This window comes from Xenopus laevis, chromosome 9_10S, assembly GCF_017654675.1.
Source record: "Xenopus laevis strain J_2021 chromosome 9_10S, Xenopus_laevis_v10.1, whole genome shotgun sequence".
NCBI lineage: Eukaryota > Metazoa > Chordata > Amphibia > Anura > Pipidae > Xenopus > Xenopus laevis.
The window spans coordinates 64,700,182-64,723,442 of NC_054388.1; the positions used below are offsets into that span (position 1 = coordinate 64,700,182).

Here is a 23,261-nt window from a genome sequence, read left to right on the forward strand (position 1 = left end):
ACAGGGAAACCATGGAGCTATTGCCACCCTCAAAGATGCATTGCTACCTCGCAACCGTGTAATTACACTGGAATTCTGGGTCAAAACCTTGCATTGTGTGAAAAAATATTGTGATTTGCACCTGAAACTGCACTTGCACACTGCAATTGAAGTCATAAATGACCCCTCATAAGATTAGCTGTGAATACCGTCTGGGTGGTTGCGAACACAAAGCAATTGCAGAATAAGAGTTCCTATGTGATTGTTTACATTTTACAATGTCATCATTGCTTCCATCAGGGCAGTCTTTTCTCCTCTGCTTATTGGTAAATTCCCTTGCATCTGTAATTATGTTTTTGGTTACATACTGGGGGGGGGCAGTGGGACACTTTTATGGAGGCTTTAGATTTCCTTTAATACAATGCAACCAACAATTTACCTTTATAAAACAATAAATAAGAAAATGCCAAGTAGACTGTTGCAATGTAATTAATGCTATTGAAGATGGGATTGCTCACGGGAAGATGCCCAGTACTGATAGAAGGGAATTAGGTGTGCATTTTTTAGTATATAAGACAACAAAGAGATCTATTTATAGCTACAGGAAGAATGTTGGAGAAGAATCACACTCTGGGAGGATTAATATCTGCTTACTGTGCACGATTCCTGTCTACAACCTTCAACTATCAGAATTCATCTGTATTATTAACCACTGCACAACTGCATTGTGTAAATTTCATTACTACACATTGTTTTCTGCTAATTTTCTGAAATGCATAACTTTTTTTGAAGATTGCATGAAAATTCTAGTTCCTGTGGCTTCTGGTTTTGGAAGCTGTTATTTGAAAAACTTTCATTGTTATGTATTTCTTTCTTTCTTGTTATTTATATCATGCCAACACATGTCCACAGTGCTTTACAGCATTTACTGCCCCACAAAAGTTTACAATCTAAGGTTCCTATTACATTCTATGGTCAATCTAGTAAAGAAGTCATTTAACCTGTCTGTATCATTTTTTAGGGTGGGAGGATAAATACAAACACCTTGCATATAGTGTTCCAGCTGGTACTTAACTCAGGAAACCAGCACTACAAGGCACCATGCTGTCTGTAGAACATGGTTCTCCTTATCAACAAGCAGTTTACAATAAAGCAGATATAATTGATTTAATAAGCCAGCAATCGTACGAAAGTTATGTCCAACCAAAGCTAGTGACAGTCTCCCTCTGAAAATCATCCGATTAGCGATGGGCGAATTTGCGCCGTTTCGCTTCACCGAAAAATTCGCGAATTTCGATGCCGGTGAAAAAAAATTTTTTACGCCGCCGAATTTTCGCGGGTGAATTTTCGCGGGTGTTTCGCAAATTTATTCGCTGGCGGCAAATCGCGCAAATTCGCCGCAAATTTGCACCTGGCAGATAAATTCGCCCATCACTACATACGATCTGCAATACATGCAGAGATATTACCCACAGCCGACAGAAATCTTTTAACTTGTCTGATCGACCAAACGGCCGATCTCCGCTGGACAAAAAATGTCAAAACTCTCCACACACCGAAAATCATACGAATCCTCGATTCGTGTGATCAGAACTTTGCGTCTATGGCCAGCTTTACTCTTTTTGAACTAGCTCTCCAAAGTAGACATCACCAGCTTCAATGCAGAAGGAAGATAATTCTGCAATGAGAATCATCCTCACCAGCTTTATGCCAGTCAGCTCACTGTTAACTAACATTTAACATTTTTTGTTATAGAACTTTAGAAGGGTGGATACAATGCTATTTAAGTGATTAACACTACAAATAACAAAACTCAACTTTTTGAAATTAAATCTTGTGTGTGGACATGGTTGCCTCCCCCCCATCTCCCTCAACTGCAAACTACATCAACTGTCCCTGCAGTATTTTTGTCCGTGTAGACATCTAATATGTCTTATGTTTCTTTTTAATTTTAGAATTTCAGAAGTTGCAATCCCAAATTGTAATTTTAAATTTTATCTTGATGATTGACATGTAACTGAAAACGTTATTGCAAAAAAAAAAAATGGTTACATGAACATTTCTTCTTCGTTAATTAAAAAGTATGTTGTATCATAGTCTATTTTAAATATTACTAACGTTATCGTTATGTGAAATAACATTGTGAAATTTGACTTCATTTGACAAATTTCTCTAAGATATCTTTTGTTTCCTCAAGTGGAGAAAAAATGTTGTTTGAGGGTTTTTCCTGATTTGTAGTGGATTAATTACTTCAAACGCCTGGGGGATTTGTTGGTTCTTTCCTCTTGTAAGGACTCAGCTGATAAAAAAAAATATCCATAGACAGTGAAAGCAGTGGTAGGCCTTGGCTTCTCAGATAAGAGTCCCATGTGATCATCATACAGGCAAGCTCAGTAAGGCTGAGGCTGCTCTGCAAGCAGTAGGTAATGAGTCTTTGTGCCGACTGGAGCTCTTGACGGTGAACAATAAAGCATATGTTCCCAGCAATAAAACACTGAGCTGGAAAATTTTAAGAATGTTCCATTCAGAGGGACGATAACCAACAAGCACAGCAATGCTGTGCTTTAAAACCAGTGATCAGCATTAATCGGATTGTCATTAGAATTTCTGCATATCAAGCTTATGGATTGGCAAACATCACATTGAGCAGGTTAGTTATATTAAGGTTTTTATTATGGTGCTTTTAATCACAAGCGAGTGAAGGAAGATTAGCACTGGGAATCTGCTGCAGTTTGACATTTAATATAGCTAATAGCAGGCTGTTCGCATTCATTCTATGCTAGTGTTGTCTGTTGTCATATGTTACCACATACAGTGCATTTTAAGGCCCCTGTAATACAATAAACTACTGACTAATGCTATACTGAAATGTCAGCTTGATTAGGAGCATGATACTTAATGTAATGGATAATAATCTTCTTTGTTATGTTTATACTCTTCCTGTAAAGGCTGACGATTTCTGAATCCTATTAATAAAATATATTTTTATTTTGAAAACCATTTTTGTTATCTCAGGCACCTATATTAGTGTAACAGATATCTAACAATACCTTAAAAAACTATTTTAAAGAAATTCAAATCTCAAAAGCACAATATTCATACTAACAAATTTAATTTTCATTGTAAATTAATGTTATGAATTGGATGTGTCATTGACCTGATGTTGTACTTTGAAGTTTTGTACTTTGAAGTGTTCTAATTTCAAAATATAATATATGACATTTGTAGAGTCAGACCTTATCAGTGATTTCTAGCCATATTAATAAAATATATATTTTTTATTTTGAAAACCATTTTTGTTATCTCAGGCACTCATATTAGTGTAACAGATATCTAACAATACATTAAAAATTATTTAAAAAAAATTCAAATATGAAAAGCACAATATTCACACTAACAATTTTATTATCATTGTAAAATAATGTTATGAATTGGATGTGTCATTGACCTGATATGAACAATTGTGATGTGAGAACAATTAATTTTCAAATGTTGTCCCCATTAAAACTCAAATAATAAGCAATTTTAACATTTATAATTTTAGAATGTTATATATATATAGATATATATAAATATCTCTTTCCTGAATTATAGGAAAGCTATCTCCCATACAGTCCATTTTAAGCAAATAATTCTAATTTTTAAAAATTATTTCCTTCAGTTATAATAAAACTGTACCTTGTAGTTACATGAATTCATATTGGTGGCAAAACATTCCTATTAGGTTTATTTGATGTTTAAATGTTTTTTTTTTTAATAAACTTATATCAAGATCCAAATTATGGAATGATCCCTTATTCAGAAACTCCGAGGTCCAAAACATCCTGGATAATGGGTCGTATACTGTATGTACCAAGAATTAATTGCAATTAATATTTGCACTAATTATTTACTTTCCATATAAATTCCTTTAAGCATTTTATTCAATTTCTATATAAAAGAGCAAGTCATTTAATGCATCCTTTAGAATTTTTTTGCATTGTTAATAATTGAACTCATGATTTAGATATCTACTTAATTTTGTCCCTTTCCCCTTTAAATAGTTTAAGCCTATACCATTTTTATGCAAATGAAACAACAACAAGAGTAGCGTTAACTGCAGAGAAAGGGGGAGGAGTAATAAAGCTCAAAGGTTACAAAGCTGAATGAATCTGGTTGATGCGGCAGTTTTAATTATGTTTAAAATTAAGCTCTGCTTAATTGTATATGGCCTATATATTTTCTACAAATATTTTCCCTTTTTTATAAATAATTATAAAAAAAACTGAATTAAAATAAAATCTTTTTTTTATAATAAACAAAAGTAATATAAAAATAACATCTTTGATTTTGGATTTTGTTTACAATGGGATGCAATTATCTCAGAATATAATATTGCCGGTTTCCCATGAAGTTATCATTTCATTCTCTTTTGTAAAGCCATATTATAATATTGTTCATGCATCAGTCATTACCCTTGGCAATTTTAATGCAATTTTATTTTTCTTTCCTCGGTATGACAATCTTGTTATTAAAAAAAAGTAGCATTGCTTTAGATTTCCTTGATCTGAGGAGTAAATTTAATTATATTATTTGGATGAATGGGTTAAATATCTTTTATATCTTCAGTATAATTTGCCATGATTAAAATAATAATCTTAGATAATTCATATAATAACAATAAAACAATAGGACTGTATCTGCATGCAAAATATATATATATATTGAACTGTGTTTTATTATTAGTGCTGTTGCAGTTTCATAAATATTGACATTTAATTAAATATGTTGATGATATATTGATTGAGTTCTCAGATCTTTAAATTAAAGGTGAAATCCATTGGGGAGCTAAATTGTATGACTTGCCTTGGATACCTCACCAGTATTGCCATTGTTTCACTATATTCTGTGAACAGAGTAATACAGTTGATATAATTGCTCCATTTCTATAAAAATAGCATAAATATTGAGTTTTAAAAATCATTCTTTACAGATCACTGTTGTTAAAAGGCGAGGTTTGCACAGTCAATACATTTGAGAAACTGATATGTAGGTCAGTGTCCAGTTAGAATGACTAATGATAAACTATGCAGTTCAGGAAAATATTTTATTGTGATACCTTTATTAGTTCAAAATGAAATGTTTGATATTAAATACATCCCTGACATACAACAAAATCAACCTATTTGTCAGCAATAATTAGGGCAATTTAACAAACAAGACCATTTTAATGACCCTCTCATAGTTTAATATCAGATATGGCATTTGACTGCATTTAAATTAGACTCAAAATCAGATCATTCAAAGATGACAAATTATGGTGCAATTAAAACTTGCAGTCATTAACATTGCTGAGAACCAGTGCATTGTTCAAATTACATTTTGGTGAATGGCAAACAGGAAAAAGGGAATTATGCAATGTTTCTTACAATAAATAGGATATTATTTTCACGCATTGAAAAGAATGTAAACCTTAGCAAATCAAAGTCAATTGATTTTTCTCTCCTTTTCATGCTTGGGTGGGACCCTTTGTCTTCCAGACTGCACTAAATGGATTCAAATATAAATATATTTATATCGGGTCTTTTTTATATTTTGCCCCTGATGTAGAAATTGACATCTTAAATAATAGCTTGCAGTCTGTTATTTTTAAGCTAATTTGGTTTAAAAGCTGCACTGAAATGGTATAGTTCATCCAAAGTGCTATGACCCATACGAAGGTCAAAATTAGGCTTTGTGTAGATAGCTATGGGATTATCATCACTATGCCAAGAAAAAAAACCAAAAGGGTTCTAAAAAACTAATTAAGAAAGTATACAATTAACTCTTTCACATTCACATAAAGGAGTCAGTACTGGGAGCTACTGGACTAGTTGATGAAATAGTGACTCTAACATAAACAAAGAAGTAAAATCTCTGCTATGAAATAAAGAACAATTCAGTGCCATAAAATCACATTTGTATTTTGCATAGAAAAGCCTTACTTTAAATAACCACTTAGTGTTATGTGTTGTGATTTTATACAATATATACAATTCAATGGTTTATTATTAATGCTGCAGAAGATTTATTTATGGTATACTTATATCCAGAATGTTGGGGTTTCGGGGTAAGGGGGTTTTCTGTAGTTTAGATCACCATAGTCTAATGAAATAATCAGTAAATCATTAAATAAACCCAATAGGTTTGTTTTGACTTCAATAAAGTTTCATTATATCATAGCTGAGATCAAGTACCAGGTAATGTTTTATTATTACATTGAAAAAGGAAATCCTTATTTATCCTGGTTTCATGATAATGGATCCTATACCTGTGCAAGAAAAATAAAATGGCTATATTCAATTTCTAACATTGAGAATTCAGTTCTTGTATTACAGGTATGGGACCTGTAATCCAGAATGCTCGGGACCTGGGTCTTTACGGATAATGGATCTTTCCATAATTTGGATCTTCATACCTCAAGTCTACTAGAAAATCATATAAACATTAAATAAACCCAATAGGCTGGTTTTGCTTCCAATAAGGGTTAATTATATCTTAGTTTTAAACAAGTACAAGGTACTGTTTTATCATAACATAGAAAAAGAAAATTATTTTTAAAATTTTGGATTATTTGGATAAAATGGAGTCTATGGAAGACGGTCTTTCCTTAATTCGGAACTTTCTGGATAATGGGTTTCCAGATAACGGATCCTATACCTGTATTAAAAATAATTACTGTATATGGGATCTATTCTCCATTAGCCCATTATCCTAAAATCTCTGAAAAGTTCTGAAACATGTGGGGTAAAAAAAACAATTTTTAAAACGTTTTAATGTTTAAATGTTAAGTAGTTTGGTAGGAAAGGTGTTCCAAAGTACAGAAAGATTCTTATCTGAGAAAAAACCCTATGTCCCAAGCATACTGGATAGTGGATCCTGCCTATACCTCTATAAAATTAGATTTATGTAATTTTGGGTTGTCTGGATAATTCAGTTTCAGTTTTAAAACTTTAACATTAGATTGTAAATGGAGTAGAGGTATGGGATTCCTTATCCGGAAACCCATTAACCAGAAAGCTATGAATTATGGAAAGCCATTTCCCGCAGGGTATATTTTAAGCAAATTATACTGGTTTTTAAACTTTTTTTTTTTTGTTCTCAAGTAATGGCTATGAACATTGGCCTTTGTGTGGCCCTAAGAGTCGGAATTGAAAAAAAAATAGCGCTTGAGTTCTTTGTTTGTTTTGTTAGCTATTGTGGATGTCTTCTGGCAGTCAATGTCAGATAATTTTCAGTTTATTTAATTACTATATCAGATAAGGCTTGCTTCAGTTAAAACTAAGAAAAAAAAACCTAGATGGTGTTGTTAATGCCTAATGACACAATTCATTCAACTGAATAAACTGACAATAAACTGATAACCTACCCTCTGCAAAATACTGAAATAACATAAATACACAATTAATAAATTAGCCCCCCCCAAGTGTGTATTCATTAGTGAGTTCACGTTAAGCCTGCTCTATTTAACTCGCTGTCTATGGAGCCACAATAAAGTTGATCATATGAGCAAGTGGATGTTTGAGATTCCATGTGTTACAACTAATCTGTCTGAACTCTTTAAAGTGATACTGGCACTAAAAAATGAATTTTAGCATATGAATGTACATTAAATGTTACCTATATAATTTTTTGCTGAGAGGTTTGTTTTTGTATATAATTGTTAGTTGAAGTTCCTAAGGCTGACTCTCTGACACTCTGACTTTGCCAACCTGACTGTCCCATCTCAGCCTGTTAGTTACAGTTTCTAATGCTAACGGACTCCTGCTGCACAAATATGGCAGCCCCCTCATACAGGAACATGGGGGATCAGACAGGTAATGTAAAAGCATCATGCAAATACTTTATGGCAAAGTTAGAAGTAGCTTGCAAAGCCAATATTATAATAGATGTAAAAAAAAGTTTAATTTCAGGTGTCAGTATCTCTTTAAGGACACCAGCTTTAATGTCCTAGTGGGCTCTCAAAAGTCATGCCTCCAAACACAACTAGACCACCCCTGACAACTAGGGGGTTATTTACTAAACTCCAAATGCAAAAATCCGGCATCTCAAACCTGTCGAGGTTGCATATAAGTCAATGGGAGAAGTCCCAATGATTTTTTGATGTGCGCTGGGTTTTTGTGCAATACCCCGATCTTTGCGACTTCTCCCATTTACTTATATGCAACCTCGACGTCTGAGATGTCGGATTCTGACTTTTTTCCATCCTTGGGATATAATAAACTCCAAAAAATTTGTGTTTTATTTTCCACAAAAAATTCAAATTTTTCGGGTTTTTTGCATTTGTAGTTTAGTAAATTACCACCTAACTTAAAAAGGGCCCGGCACATTCAGATATGTATATTACACTGATTCTCTTTTAGTCAGTGTTGTAAAGACAAGGATTTCATTTTTATACCACCTTTTATCTAGAACGAGTATACGCTAATACTTTTTTTAATGACAGGTTCATCATTTATAAGATTATATATATATATATATATATATATATATATATATATATACATAGAATTTATCGGTACTCACTAATCACGTAGCAATTTGCCGGGTGCTAACCACAATTAAATATAACAGTCCACGAAAGCACTCACCATGCACAAATAAAGATTTGCTGATTCACGCTCTATGGCGGCTGCTGTGAGTGCTTTCGTGGACTGTTTTATATATATATATATGTATATATATATGTATATATAGTTTCATAAAATTGTGTACAAAACTGTTCAGAAGAACAATGGTTCAGAAGAAGAGGCTGAACCACATACAGATGGAGCACATATTATCTAGACATCTGGCTCAAATGGCTTATCATGACCCACCAAGTCACTCCATTTAAAAAGATTATGTTCACACATTTTTTTTCTGTGGGAAAACAAGGGTGTTGTGCTGTGATGCACAGTATAATGTAAAAAGTTGCATCCATCTGTAGGGTTATTTATAATTAGAGAGAGAGATTTCTGGGTAATGTGATACAAGGTGTAGTGTTTGCTGCAGGTCTAATAACCCATGGCATCCAATCAACAGACAACATATATTGGTCAGCTTGAAATCTCTGTGTCACTTCATGCCCAGGCCCAATTTTGCAAATTTTTGCGCACTAAACACATATTTCACAAAAATACCCTTTGTTTAATAGATCTCTGACTGGAATAGAGAGGTCTAAACTTATAGCTTGTATCATCAAGTTATCTCTCTAAAAAGACATGACTATAGGTATGTGGGGTAGATGAACGTTGGAGTAGCTTTCATCGTGTGTTCTGGCTGAAAGAGGATTTGGCCAATTAACCATAAACGGATTACAAGCAAATGTTAGTACAAACTTCCACAATGCAAATAGAAGTCCCCTGCACATACCAGTCAGAGGGAAGACACAGCTAAAAGAATACAAGTATACAGCTGATTTCCTGGTCCATTAGGGGGCTGCGTATTATGCCTAGTACCATAACATCCAATGGAATCTGATCCCGAAGACCACAAACACTGCTCCAGTTTTCCAGAGATTGGCTTTGCCTTTGCTTTATAAAGGTTGGCTACCAGACCCTTCCATTGATATGCAATGAAACCAGATCTGAGAGAGCCCAGGCAGTGTCCATCACAGTCAGAAATGTATACAAAGAATTGTAACTAAAGGCTTGCCCCTGCAACAGGTACAGACAGAAGGCTGCTATACGCCACCCTGTCCATTACTTACTGTAATGGGAATGGAATTAAAGTATAATTTTTCCTCCTTTGTTTAATTGAACCTTTTCATCTGAATTTGAAGTCCCCCTTTAAGTAAGCTAACCCTAGGTGAAAAGATTGAGAACTTTTTACTTATATATTCAGTATATTGACAATTTTCTATGGGTTCTGCTGTACTCAAAATAACAGAGGAAGCTTCTCATGCCTTCAGTTCTCCAATAAATTGTTAGAATATAAACATGCAAAATACAACACAGTATGCTTTAATAAACTCTATTTACTGGTCCATAAAATTAGAAGATGCTTAAGCTGTGAGTGTATTTGGCACAATGCTGACTATAAAATGGAGAGATTGATCTGTTGTTGTCAAAAGATAATGGTAAATTTCTGGCCAAATTCTCTTGTGACATTAACGGTTTCGTGTACAGTATGAGCTGATGACTGATTTTCATGCTAGAAAGAGTTGATTTCATTGCAATAATTGAAATTAATTTGCAGTTCCCTAACATATATCCAGAGGACCATTACACTTGGCCAACAAGCAGGGCAGTTCGTCTGATTTGAGCAGTGAAGTTACAGTAGATTGTTATCTCAATTGGACCAACAATTGGTTCTGTGACATTTTTTACACCGTTACTAGTAAATCTACTGGGACTAGCCAGTAGAGATGTCAAAACTTTTTTTCCTAGTAAAAAACAGTGAAAATGACGCACACAGACTCCAATAAGAAAAAAAAGTGTTTTGCTTCAAATAAAATTTGTTGCGATGCCTGTCACTTCAAAAAAATTGTTTGGCCTAGACTTCAATGCATTTGGGCAAATTTTCGAAGTGACTACTTTTACTTACCTGACACCCCCTGAGGTTCTTCTAGTGAGCACCATGGAGTGATCCTCTTCCTGATTAAAGTTTGGCTTTTTGCTCTACTGCGCATGCGCTGTGAGAAGACCAGAAGTAACAGGAGGAGGATCTCTCCATTGGTGCTCGCTAGAAGAACCCCAGACTGGTGCAGTTTTCTGCTGATAGGAGCACCACCCAAGGGGGGGGCAAGTAAGTAAAATTAGTCACTTGGGGTGCCTAACTTTTGGCTCCCCCAAGAGTAAAATGGAATTTGTTCTCCTTGAAAGTATAAAAATCGCAACAGATGAGGACCATATCAACCCAATAATGCAATCCTCTCTTGATGGATATGCACACTGTATGCACCTATTATGATCCAATTGTCGATCTGAGGGCCAAACTATTTGAACAGTTCATAATCACCCTGATATTTCCTATACTGTATACAATCTATCCCTTCATTAGGATAGCACAGAACAAGCCCGAGCATTCGTTTTAATGGAGTTCTGCATGAAATTTATGGTAAGCGCTCTGACGTTGATTACATCTACAAACTTTCAAATCCTAAAATGTCACAAAATACAGTACATCCACATATGGATAGTCGTTGTTAATCTTGAAATCACCTTTTTAAAGCATTGTTTATGCTTACTAAAAAATTCCAGGGAATACACTCAGTGAACGTTTTAAAGGGATATAATCATCTCAAAATTACCATTTTTGTGTATATTGTACACAGGATTTAATGGTGCCAGGCTGAGGGGCAACCTCTATGAAACCAAGAAGAGACTGTCAAAAAAGAACAAAGAGGTTTAATTGTGCATGATCCGTGTTGCTTTAGGAAACCATACCTATTGTTGTCCCATCATGCATATTCTTTTATAATATGATGTAATGTTGTAGAATGCTGGGGGTTTTAGCCCAAGAATATTTCAGTAGAGCAACAAAGCTATGTAATGTGTGCATCACCACACTGCTGAAAACTTGTTTCTGTGGTCAGCTATTAGTCTAAACCAGTGGTCTGTAACCAGTGGTTTGTGAGCAACATGTTACTCGCCAATCCATTGGATGTTGTTACCAGTCCAAAAATAAGCAGGTGCTTGATTTTCTGGTTTGAAGAAAACCAGGTGTACTGCCAAACAGAGCCTCCTGCAGGCTGCCAGTCCACATAAGGGGTACCAATAACAGACCATATTTGACATTTTATATTTGAATGTGGCTCATGTATAAAAAATGTTGAGGACCCCTGGATGTCCAGTATCTAGTGCTTGCCTTCTGTCCACTACCCACGTGATATTATCAATTGTGATAAAGAACCGATGGAGCATTGTTGATTTTCTTAAGCATAACTCACAGTACTCCATCCACTGAATAATTATAGTCATGTGATAACCACTTTTGCAACTACCTTTGAAAGTTCTGAAAAATTCACCATTTGGTGTGTGCCACTAGTGTAAGGGCCACTTATAGCTTTCTTCAAGAATTGTAAGTGATTTTGTATGTTAAAGAAGAGACAATGCTATTGTATGATAAAGGAGAGGGCATTCATAAAAGAGTGAAAACAGTCCCATAAACGTTGATTAATATCAATGTAATATTTTTTGGCATTCGGAATGATACTAATATTGCACATTCCCATCTGGACCAATGCTAATGCCCAGAATGTCTGGTGAGATAGACTTTGAGCAGTGCTGAGAGGATTACAGCCATTCATGTGTTGCTTGAATAGAAAGAAGAGAGAGGAGAACCAGAAGGTCAACCATAATTTACTGTGAGTGCTTTCTCCTCCAGGATATGCACACATCTGTTGTGGCACAGAAGGAACTAATTGTGCTCTTTTTCACGTTAATCTGTAGCAAAGGAATGCAAAAGGTGTTTCTGAGTGCATAGCTTTTTGCATTTGCTGCAGTGATGTTTATGAAAAACACTGAAAACATCCTGGGCGTGGGTGAATAAAATTCCCAATTTGTCATTAAATTTATATGCCAGACTTCTCCCTTTAGGAGACTGGGCTCAGAATTCTTTATGAAAAATACTCTATGAATAAGTGGAGTATAACAGACTTGGACACAGCAAGCAATGACATACTGACCATACAAGCTAAATACACCTTCATATAAAGATGTAGAACCTCAAAAGAGAAGTAAATAGTTCCAATTCCTTATAAAGCACTAGCCAGGCCTTATCTTAAATATGCAGTGCATTTTTAGGGTCTGGAACACAAACCCAACAGTTCATAAAAGGGCAGCTTAACTAGTAAGGGTAGCAGAAGGTTTACATTAGGGAAGATGCACCCAAAGGCATGATATATACATATATCAAAAAGCCATACAATCCAGACATCCCAAGGTTCAGGTCTATGCTTCAAACCCTTGATTTGCAACAACCAGGAGCTGTTACCTACATGCCTAACAGTATAGCTATGTTTCTAACTGACCCAGAATCATCATGTTCGTAGGGCTTACAGGGATATAACTCAAATAACTCCTACAAGACAGGCTGCCAAGTGAATCGGGATTTAAGACTTGAATGAACTGTATAACATTAGCATTTTTAAATTAAATATTTCACCTACTACATTAAAGTATATCATGAGTAGTGCTTACGAATTTACTTGTTTGTTTGCGGTTTATTGATATTGTCATCTTCTAATACTATCACTGATTTTCCTTTTCGTCTTTGCTCTTTAAGCAAACATGATATTCTGGAATCGGTGATTTCCTCTCTAAGCCATTGCCTCGGTGGTCCCATTAACAGCAGTGAAGTGAAGTTGGTTCACTGCAGTTATAAGCTCGGCATTCAATTATAGAGAACCAATGAAGTGGCTTTGTTTTTGATATACTTTGTGCCCTTTTTTTCGTGAATGGAAGCAAACTCTTTATTTAGAATTTTGGATTATCTCCACATGCTGCGGCTTGCCTAATCTAATCCCAACTGCCCATTTCGTTTCAGATTTTCCATAGTTACAGCCGGCAGATTGTCTGTTACGCACGGCCAGTTCACACACTCTGTCTTATTCCTGCAGGTATATGCAACAGCATTGCAGCTATGAGCGGAATTTTAAAGAGGAAATTTGAAGAAGTAGAAGGCTCTTCACCTTGTTCTTCTATACAGGAATCTGATGATGACATTTCCAGCAGTGAGAGTGCGGACAGTAGCGACAGTGTTAATCCATCCAGCACAAATCACTTTGCACGTATGTTATATATATATATAAAGTCTTAAATAATATTTTTCATTAATCTTGAATAATTTATTTCTAAGCATGTTTTATGTCTTTAATATTTTCTCCTTTTGTAGTAGACATACAGGTTGTTCACTATAACTGCTTTGCCCAGTTCAATGGTATGTACAATGCAAATGTGGTTGTTTCTGGTGGGTGACGTGGCAGTGGAACTGCTCTGTATTATGGCTAGAATGGATATTAGGCATTAGTTAAATAAATAAAATAAAGTTGGCATTTTAGGCAATTCACTGAGGACATAGTCACTATGGGAGTTTTGCGTGTACTTTAGAATGTTTCCAATGGTGGGGGGTTCTGGGGACAACTTATTAAAACAAAATGGGATACAGGAGCATTATACTGAGGGCATAGCAGATTGTGGTGGCACTGGATGAGCTATAGCAAATTAGTTGTTTTGGGGACCAGTTGTTTAATATTGGCCCAGTTCGAAATCTTGAATCTGTAACTTTGCCCAACTAATCAGAACAAGAGGCCGTTTGCACTGCTGCTTTCTCTTTCTACATATTGAGAGAGCAAGCAGGCTACCAACTATCTAATTATAATTCAGATGAGGCACTGTCTTGGAGTTGCAATAAACCTGTTGTACTGCAGGGGATAGAAGAAGAACCTGTACGAAATATGCCTCCCTTAAATTGCCCAGGTACCAGCACACAATAGGACTAGAAGTAATCAGCTCTTTAACTGCAGCTGTAAGTACATCTTTAAAACCGCCAAGGACTAAGCAAGTGACAGGCAGGGTAGTATTGCCTTTAGTGGCTGTCTCTATTTTTAATTAGCCCTCAAGGTGCTGGCTCATAAGCCTTTAAATACTCTGCTGTGAATATGGTGTAAAACAATCACTATTTTAATTTGGTGCTACAAGCGATCTGATTTATTGGTTTAGTAGCCACTGGATATATAAGAACTGGATTGTATAAAGAGCCACAAAGCCAATGTGCTGAATTTTCAAGTAGGGCTATCACAGTAAAGACAACCATATATAATGAAATGCAAAGTTCTGCAACCCAAGGATTCTTCATGAAGTGAAATTTCGACCTTAGTGATATTGTTTTCCATTGCTGTGCTAGCAAATACTAACTAATCTACCCTCCATCAATAATGGGCAGCAAAGCAAAACATGCACTTTTAGGGGAGCAAATTGGTTTGCACAGATCTCCATTTGATAAAATTCAGACATTCCAAATAATATTTCAAAATGCAGTGATTTTGTGATTTTCATATTTTGCTACCAAATGATCCTCAAAGTCATACTGAGGAACTAAAAGAATGTAATTAAGTGCATGATTAATGTATGTATTTCCTTTTTTCTGCCAATATGAGAGAGACTGGATGGAAATACCACAAATGGTTTCCTCACATGTTTTTTTTTTCTTTTTTTTTTCATAACCACAAAGTAGACATACATAAAGGAAGTCAATATAAATATGAAGATAGTTCCCAGAACCATGGCTCTAGAGACAAAACAATATTATGGCTTTTATACACTGCACGCCGGCAGAGATGATCACATCTCTAAAAATGTTTTCTTTTGTAATGCAAAATGATCTTAAGCCTCCATAAAACTGGTCCACTTTGCCCCCTAGTTCTCTAAAGTATTAGAAGTACAGGTATGGAATCCACTATCTGGAACACTGTTATCTAAAAAGCTCCAAATTACCAAAGCTCTCGTAGACTCCATTTTATCCAAATAATCCAATTTTTTAAAAAGAATTTCCAGACCTTGTACTTGATTCAAATTTAGATAAAATTATTCATTTTTGTAAGCAGAACCAGCCACTTGGATTTATTTAATGTTTACATCCAAATTACAGATATAATTATCCAGTAAACCCCAGGTCCAGAGCATGTCCCATGCCTGTAGAAAATTTACTATGTTACTATGTTGTCAGTTTTAACCCAATATGAAGACTGCTTGTAGCAATAGTGATTATTGTGTTTATATATAGAATTCTTAGCTGTACACTGCTATGAAAAGTTTTCCAGAGCTGCTAATCAACATAGAGCAAGTAATCCTAATTTATGGATGTTTCATTTATTCAGCATACAATTATGACTTCAGCAGCCATATTACAGATATCCTTCCTTGTAGGTCTTTTAAAAAGAAAAAAGACTACCACTGTAATTTGCTTTAGCACAAGAAATAAATGAATAGATTCTGTATGGTGTATTTATCAAGAAAAGCAAAAGAATCTTCCAAAAAACAGTCTAGGCTTTAGATAAAATTGTGCAGAATTGACTTTCCTTCATGTAACCAAGAACAATCTCATTTTAACATCTTTAACCTGTTTTCACCACAATTTACACCTGCAGTCACGTAACTCAAGCGATTAACAACGTTTCATGGCATCACAATTATCAGGTTATGGTTATAAATTTTTATTAACATTTTCATCTCAATTAGTTTCAACTATCAATTGCTGGAAAGGTTTACTAGAACCGGTATTATTGAATTATGGATATTGTATTACCCTAAACAAATGGTTGTCAAACATTGTCAGTTCAAGCCCCACTTGAAGGTCCATACTTTGGTCAGCACCCACATTAGCTCATCATAGCAAATAGTACAGATATAAGTAAATAGGTGTCTATCAGAGATTTAGTTAAAGAATATCTAGGACAGCAAATATATGTTCACCCCAAATCTCATCCTAACTGACCTTCAAGCTGGGCTTTCAGGTATATCTAGAAGAGCATAATGCATTTTCCCCAATTCTCACCCAAAGTTACCTTCAAACTTGAACCCTGCGGGGGGTGCAGCCCCATAATTTTGGAATCCCTGCCCTAAAGAATGTAATATTCATCTGTCATTCTGATAACTCAGCAAATCCAATTGCTTTAGTCTGAATTTAGACTAAACCTTGCTATCATGAACTTGATGAATGAAAGGCTTCATAGACATAAAATGTTAGTAGACTCCTCTGCATGATGGATAAAATATCATTTTCAGTAGTTAATTATTAATCATTGTTATTATTCAAAACCTTCCAGTGCCCCGTTGTTCTACATATACATATTTTATTTGACAAGGATCCAGTCTAGTACACATGCACTTAAATATTTAAATATACATTGCAGATTTACTCTTGTGGCTCAAAAACTTTGTATAATGAATCCCCATGTTCCTTTTTGCTGCAGAACATCTGTACTAAAGGTTTAATTTAAAAATAAATTACCACTGCAATATCCGTCAAGCGGGATCTCAACTATAGACATTTGGTTGTAAATGTAGATTATTTTCAGAATCCATTCTTCCATCGGTTTAACGTGGCAGAATTCTGCATAAAATACTTTGTTACTGATGAATACTGTGTATCCTTAAAACTTACTCAGTCTAACAAAATCAGTGGTCTTCCCCTTCATTGCTCAGACGAACATAAATTATCGTTATGTTACATACAGTATGTGAAGGTCTCACCTAAGCAAGATCCCACAGTTTGCTGGTCCTATTCTTGAATAACTAATGACTTTTTAAGTATTGGAATATGCCACTAATTAGCTGTTCATTTTTCCTATTAAATTAATGACCCCATTTGCAGTAGAAACCAAACGATCATTTACACAAGTTTGAGGCAGCATCAATCATGGTCACCCCACCTAAATCCGTGCCACCTGCTCCCTGCCAACAATAATCTTTATGTGACCTAAGCCTTGTTACCCAAAAATCCAGGAGATGCATAAAAGGCCTTAGCATAATCTTATTAAATTAACAACTAAAATATCCATTCCGTACAATGAAACAGTCACCGCAAGTCAGTAAATATAGTCACCCAAAACCAATTTTTGCAACTGCAACAATGGATCCCATGGGCTCAGTTCCCCTTCTGAATGCCAAGAGTTTTATTATGTCACATGACTGGGGCAGCTGGAAAACTGGCAATATGTCTAGCCCCATGACAGATTTCAAAATTGAAACAAAAATGAACAGCACCTGCAAGAACACTGAAAAAAAGTTTGGCGGAGAGGTTGTCATGTTTGGGCTATGGCCAAAGTTTACTTCATCACATGTTCAAATTTGTCAAGTTTGTGGCAAAAGATGGTTCCCTAAATTGGGATTAGTAGAACTTGACCATCTTAAAGGGGTTATTCACCTTTGTGTTAACATTGTGTCTACTAAACGTGTGTGTGTGATGCACCAGTTCCAATGCAAATTATTGTTTGCTTTGCTATATCACTAACCAATTGTGGTGCCTGCAATTTCTGCAGATTTTGTATTGTTTTGGAATGGTGTCATGAAACAGAGCGTTAACAACACAATTAGCATTCATTTCACTTACAGCAAGTAACAATTGATGTAATCCATTAAGGGTTCTCTCAGGGCATCCTTGTACCAATACATACATTTGTGCTTAAAGGAACAATTTAGTGTAAAGATAAAAACTGGCTAAATAGATTTATAAAGGCTGGAGTGACTGGATGTCTAACATAATAGCCAGAACACTACTTCCTGCTTTTCAGCTTTCTAACTCTGAGCCAGTTAGTGACTTGAAGGGAGGCCGCAAGGGACATAACTGTTCAGTGAGTTTGCAATTGATTCTCAGTATTCAGCTCTGATTCAAAAGCAATAAGTATGACCCAGGTGCCCCCCTCAAGTCACTGATTGGTTACTGCCTGGTAACCAGTCAGTGGAAACCAAGAGAGCTGAAAAGCAGTAAATAGTGTTCTGTTAGACATTCAGTCACTGCAGCCTTTATACATTACATTTTTGGCTAACTATATTAGAAACATTTGTTATTTTGCACAGCCTATCTATTTACTTAGTTTTTATTTTTATACTGAAGTCCTGTATCAGAGCAAGCTAAAGGACTTAGGAGCATATTTTTGTAGTCTAAGAAAAAAGGATCTGGTCTGTGCTCCTGTTCCTGCTCCATTAATTTAAATCTTCCTGCAGAGGTCGGCCTGAGGATGCCTCCTTTTGCATTTATGGGCTGACCTCTGCTTTCCGTTCTGATGCCCTATGCAATCGTCTTTCACCTGCTTCCAATGCTTTATTAAGCAGTTGTTGAAGAATCATAGGGTAGATGAATAGTAAGAATGCTTTTTGTATTTGTAACATTTTTAATCAATAGGTTTTTGGTAACCACATATATAACTGCCTATTGTCTTTATTTTTTACTCATAATCACTAGAAATGTAATATTGGACACTGGACGCATGATAATTGTCTCTGGTTTCTTTTCTAAGTACCATGAAGCATGCAACTGTAGAAAGCAATACTTCCATAACTGAGAGATATTTTACCGTCGAAATTAATGGAGCTGGAGTGGATCCTCTTGTCTTAGCCTGTATAAATACTCTGGGAACAGCAGAGCCTACAGCTCTGATGTGATGGTAGTACACCTTTACTGCTTCCTAGATGTCTCTGCTTCTGCTAGCACCCTGTTGAATCTTTCACTGCTTCTCCTACACACATTGTTAAATTTGTTGGTGATTTTGTGAAAATTGTTGCAGATGGTGGGATATTACTTTTGAACCTTTCATGGTGTAACATGTTATTCATCACTAAATGGCAGGTGTAATTCTGAGCTTGGACAAACCAGCTGAAATCTAATAGGATTGCAGTACAGTTTGCGGAACCCTCCCAGGGGTACCAATGCATGCACTTATGGCTTACCACACTGCCCACACCTTAAGTAACCAGTTGTCAAATATTTCTTAGTTCAAGCCCCCCATGACATGACATGCCTTTGACATTGACCACCTTGAAGGTCAAGGCTTTGGTGAGGGCCCTTTAACACAGAAAAAAAAACATTATTTTATAAATCATTCAGCAATAGTTCTATAAATATCTAGGGCATCAAATACATATTCAACCCAAATCTCAACCTGGCCTTCAAACTGGGCTTTCAAGTGCTTCTAGTAGAGCAAATGGCCATAGCAGAAGAGCAAATGGCCAAATGGCGGATATTGCTTTAAGCTGTAAATGATGCTTTCACCCCCCCCCCAAGGTTATTCCAGTGTGTAATAGCTCATACGTAACCACAAGAATCATTGCAATAGTAGCTGTCATTGGTGTAAAAAGCAATTAAATAGACTTTAAGAAGGGCAGTTATCAGGACTCATATTATGTTATGCATTTAGTGAATTTAAGCGTTGTTCCTTATTAGGGTATCTATAAAAAAGCACAAAAAGCAACTTCTTGTACTGCAGCTATAGAGGCCATTAAACAAACACAAAAGCATGTTGGGTTGAATCGCTACCAGTTAATGGAAGAGCACTAAGTGATGCCAAAAGCATGCAGTATATCAGAGGGGATCTGTGGGCAGTAAGCAAGAACAAAAGGGCAATTAACATCAGAAAAAGGAAAAAATGAAGGTCACATAGCAGCTCTAATAGTTCATATGTGGGGTTGATTAGCATTATATATATCTGTGCTGAACAATTTATGAAAAGCATACGAGAGGTAGTGATATAAGATAAACACTAAGAATCTTTTGTATGAGTGAAGTTGCAGTGGGCTTAATTAATATTGAAACTATGATGGAAATCCTGTTTTGTTTGGGAACAAAATCCTACTTATGTGACAGAATGAATCAATCCTGATGCACTAGTCGTCTTTCACCTGCATCCCATGCTTTTAGTCATTGAAGAATCGTAGAGTAGATGAATAGTAAGGATGCTTTCTGAACATTTCTAATCGATAGATTTTTTTTCACAACTGCCTATCATTGTTCTTTCTTTTTCAGTCACATTCAGTAGAAATGTATTAATGGACACTGGATGCATGGTAATTGTCCCTGGTTTCTTTTCTAAGCACCATGAAGCATGCAACTGTAGAAAGCAAGAGAGGGTAAAATGCGAGTGACATTTTACCCTCTAAGAAGCTTAATGGCAGCCTGCCAATCACAAAGCAGCATTTGGCATTGGTTCCAGCTTGGCGTCTGCAGATATAGCTTACTCTGTTTTAAAGCCAATGTTTTCTTCTAGAAAAGCATTGCCATATGAGTGAATAAAAATAGCTTTCCTTATCTATCGAAAAGCTGAGGACAAATAGCCACCCCTAACTCATTTAAAAAAGAAAAAATGTATTGCCTTCTGTTGGTGTCATGCAAGGAAACGTATTCATTACTGAATCTAATGTATAGATAGGGGTAAAACATGGTTTGCAATAATACTTGCCTATTTTTTGTTCCTCTGTGTTTAACTGCAACATACTGTGTGTACATTTGTATTCCAACATCAAAATGGATTTGCCTCTGCCTGTACATAAATGTTCAAGCTGTCACAAAGCATTGGGATTAACTGGGATTTGGCGAATGTCACAAGAGTTGATTTAATTTTTCCTACATTTAACACTGCTACCCTAATATCTTCTGCAAATATCCCAGCTCACTAGATTTATCCTGTGGTTTGAGCGCCGAACTGTATTTTGTTGCACATTTAGAGGCAAAAAAAAACAATTATCCCAAATCTCTCTGTAAAATATTGCAAATGATATTCTCTTGCATACAGCCATCCTATGATAAATGCAGATAGAAGCTACATTACATGCCTATGGCCAGTGTAATGTTAGGATTGTCTTCTTAGTACTGGGAAAGTCACCCAAATGTGACCTTGCTACACAGCACTTATATCTGCAGGAACAAGCAGCGGTGATGCCCAGAAAATGCTAATGTATCTGCAGGCTCAGTGTGATTAGCTAATGAGAAGTTCATCACTGCAAATTGGCTTTCCCATGCACAAATATTATATCAGCTAAGCCTAGAGCTCATATACTCAATCAATGAGCCGTTCAGGGGTGGTATAGTGTTTATACCTTAGGGGCCACAGTCACTGCTAAAGTTCCAATAAAACCAATTTTTAGTCCTGTTCGGTATGTTACAAGGGACAAGATAAAATAAATGTACAAGGCTCACTGGATAAACTAGTTTTCTAATGTTGTCCAATGCTTACACTTGCATCCATTACCACTTAGAATTGAAAAGAACAAACAAAAAGCACTACATGTTTCTTGTAATTGTAATTTATCTTATCATGATCTTCTATTCACAATTATTTCTTTACATTTCTAGAGGAATGTAACAGGCTGAATACATTTCTGAGTGTTTCTAAGTTAACACTTGCCGGTGTAACTTACTCTTTTGGAGACATGTCATTAACTGGTGACTTACTTGCCTTCTTTTGATTCTGGGAATAAAATGAAAACATCATACCTTTCTTTATGTTGGAGACTTTATGACTGCTATTTTGTTTTATTATTGTTGCTGTGGTTGTTAAACAAGGGTTGGGTAGTGGTGGGGATAGGTTTAGAAGAGTCCAAAGAAATGATAAAGACTCATGTTAATAAAACGAATTAGTACGGTTGTTTGAGTACAGAAGAATATGGTAGTTCATCTGCAAGCCCCAACTGAGCATAAGCAACATGGTATGGGCAGAGCTTTCATAATTTATGAGATTTAATCAGTAATGCCTAAAATCCGTTTAAGGCTGTAGGTTGAATCACATGTCTCCACTCTATAATTCTTCAAAATAACTTTCAGAAAGCCAATCACTTAAAAAAAGCTTATATTCAACAGACAGCTAATTACCCACATCTTATTGCAGCTGTTGCTTCTGAAGAGTTTCTTTTTGTAGCATGCTGGAAGAATATCTTAATTGACTCTACAAAACCAGTTTCACGCTTATTACGCAAGAACAAAAATGATTTTCCATTAGCTTTCCTTGTTTTGGGATTCTAGCTTTGACCTTACTAGGGTTCAAATTTTTACTTTTTAGAAAACTAATCACCTTTGCCACCCATGTGAAACAAAGGAATGAAAATGCATGACTAACAAAGGGCCTCCTGATATTCATTGAAACCTACAATTTCTAGAGTTTAAGCACATTCAGTTAAGAGGACACACTGGGTAAGATTCCCAGACTTTTATTTTTGTAATTCTAAAGGAAAGCTGTTATTCAATGTGGGCCAATGACTTATTTAAAAATGGCTAGGTGTAATGCTAGAGTGCTGAAGGATGCATAAGGATGTGTCATATACTAAGCACTTATTAGAAGCCCATGCACAGTACAAACTGCTATCTGTACCTAGAACCAATCATACAATCTGGTGTAAGCCCTGTATTTCATGTCTGCCTTGAACTATGCAGGGTTGGACCGGCCCCCTTGAGGCACTGGGAGAAAACTAGGTTGGCTCCACTGGCCCAGGTACAGGTACATCAGTAGCGGGTGTGCTGTGCAGTGCGGTTCATGAGCCATATCACGGCAGGCAGTAATGGGTGGCAGGGCACTGATGCCCTCCTGGACACTGTTAACCCACCACGCATTGGAATATAACTAGAGTCAGCTTCCCAATGGAAACCTGTCATAATGCAAATGTAGTATTTGTGTATTATGTAGTAAATGTATTATGTATCAAGGCATTCTCATTGCAGTGTGAAATTCAGGCATATTGGCAAGAAAATTCCAGTTATAGCATATCGGTGTTACTGGCTGATGTAAATTAACTAATATTTAGGATATTCATACTGCATCATTAACAGATTCTACCCTCACTGTGATGGAAAGT

At 35.8% G+C, this 23,261-nt stretch overlaps 1 protein-coding gene across 2 annotated transcripts in view; it reads left to right on the forward strand.

The window, feature by feature from the left end:
• csrnp3.S (cysteine-serine-rich nuclear protein 3 S homeolog) overlaps positions 1-23,261 on the forward strand; it is a 69,346-nt gene that overhangs the window by 27,251 nt on the left and 18,834 nt on the right. Inside the window, exons 1-2 of one of the 2 annotated variants that reach the window (XM_018238838.2) lie at positions 2,052-2,629; positions 13,541-13,711. In XM_018238838.2, the coding sequence (XP_018094327.1) occupies positions 13,564-13,711 (148 nt within the window). In that variant the 5' untranslated portion in view covers positions 2,052-2,629; positions 13,541-13,563. Of the gene's footprint in view, positions 1-2,051; positions 2,630-13,540; positions 13,712-23,261 lie in introns of those variants that run through there. The other variant, XM_041578636.1, reaches the window with a different exon arrangement.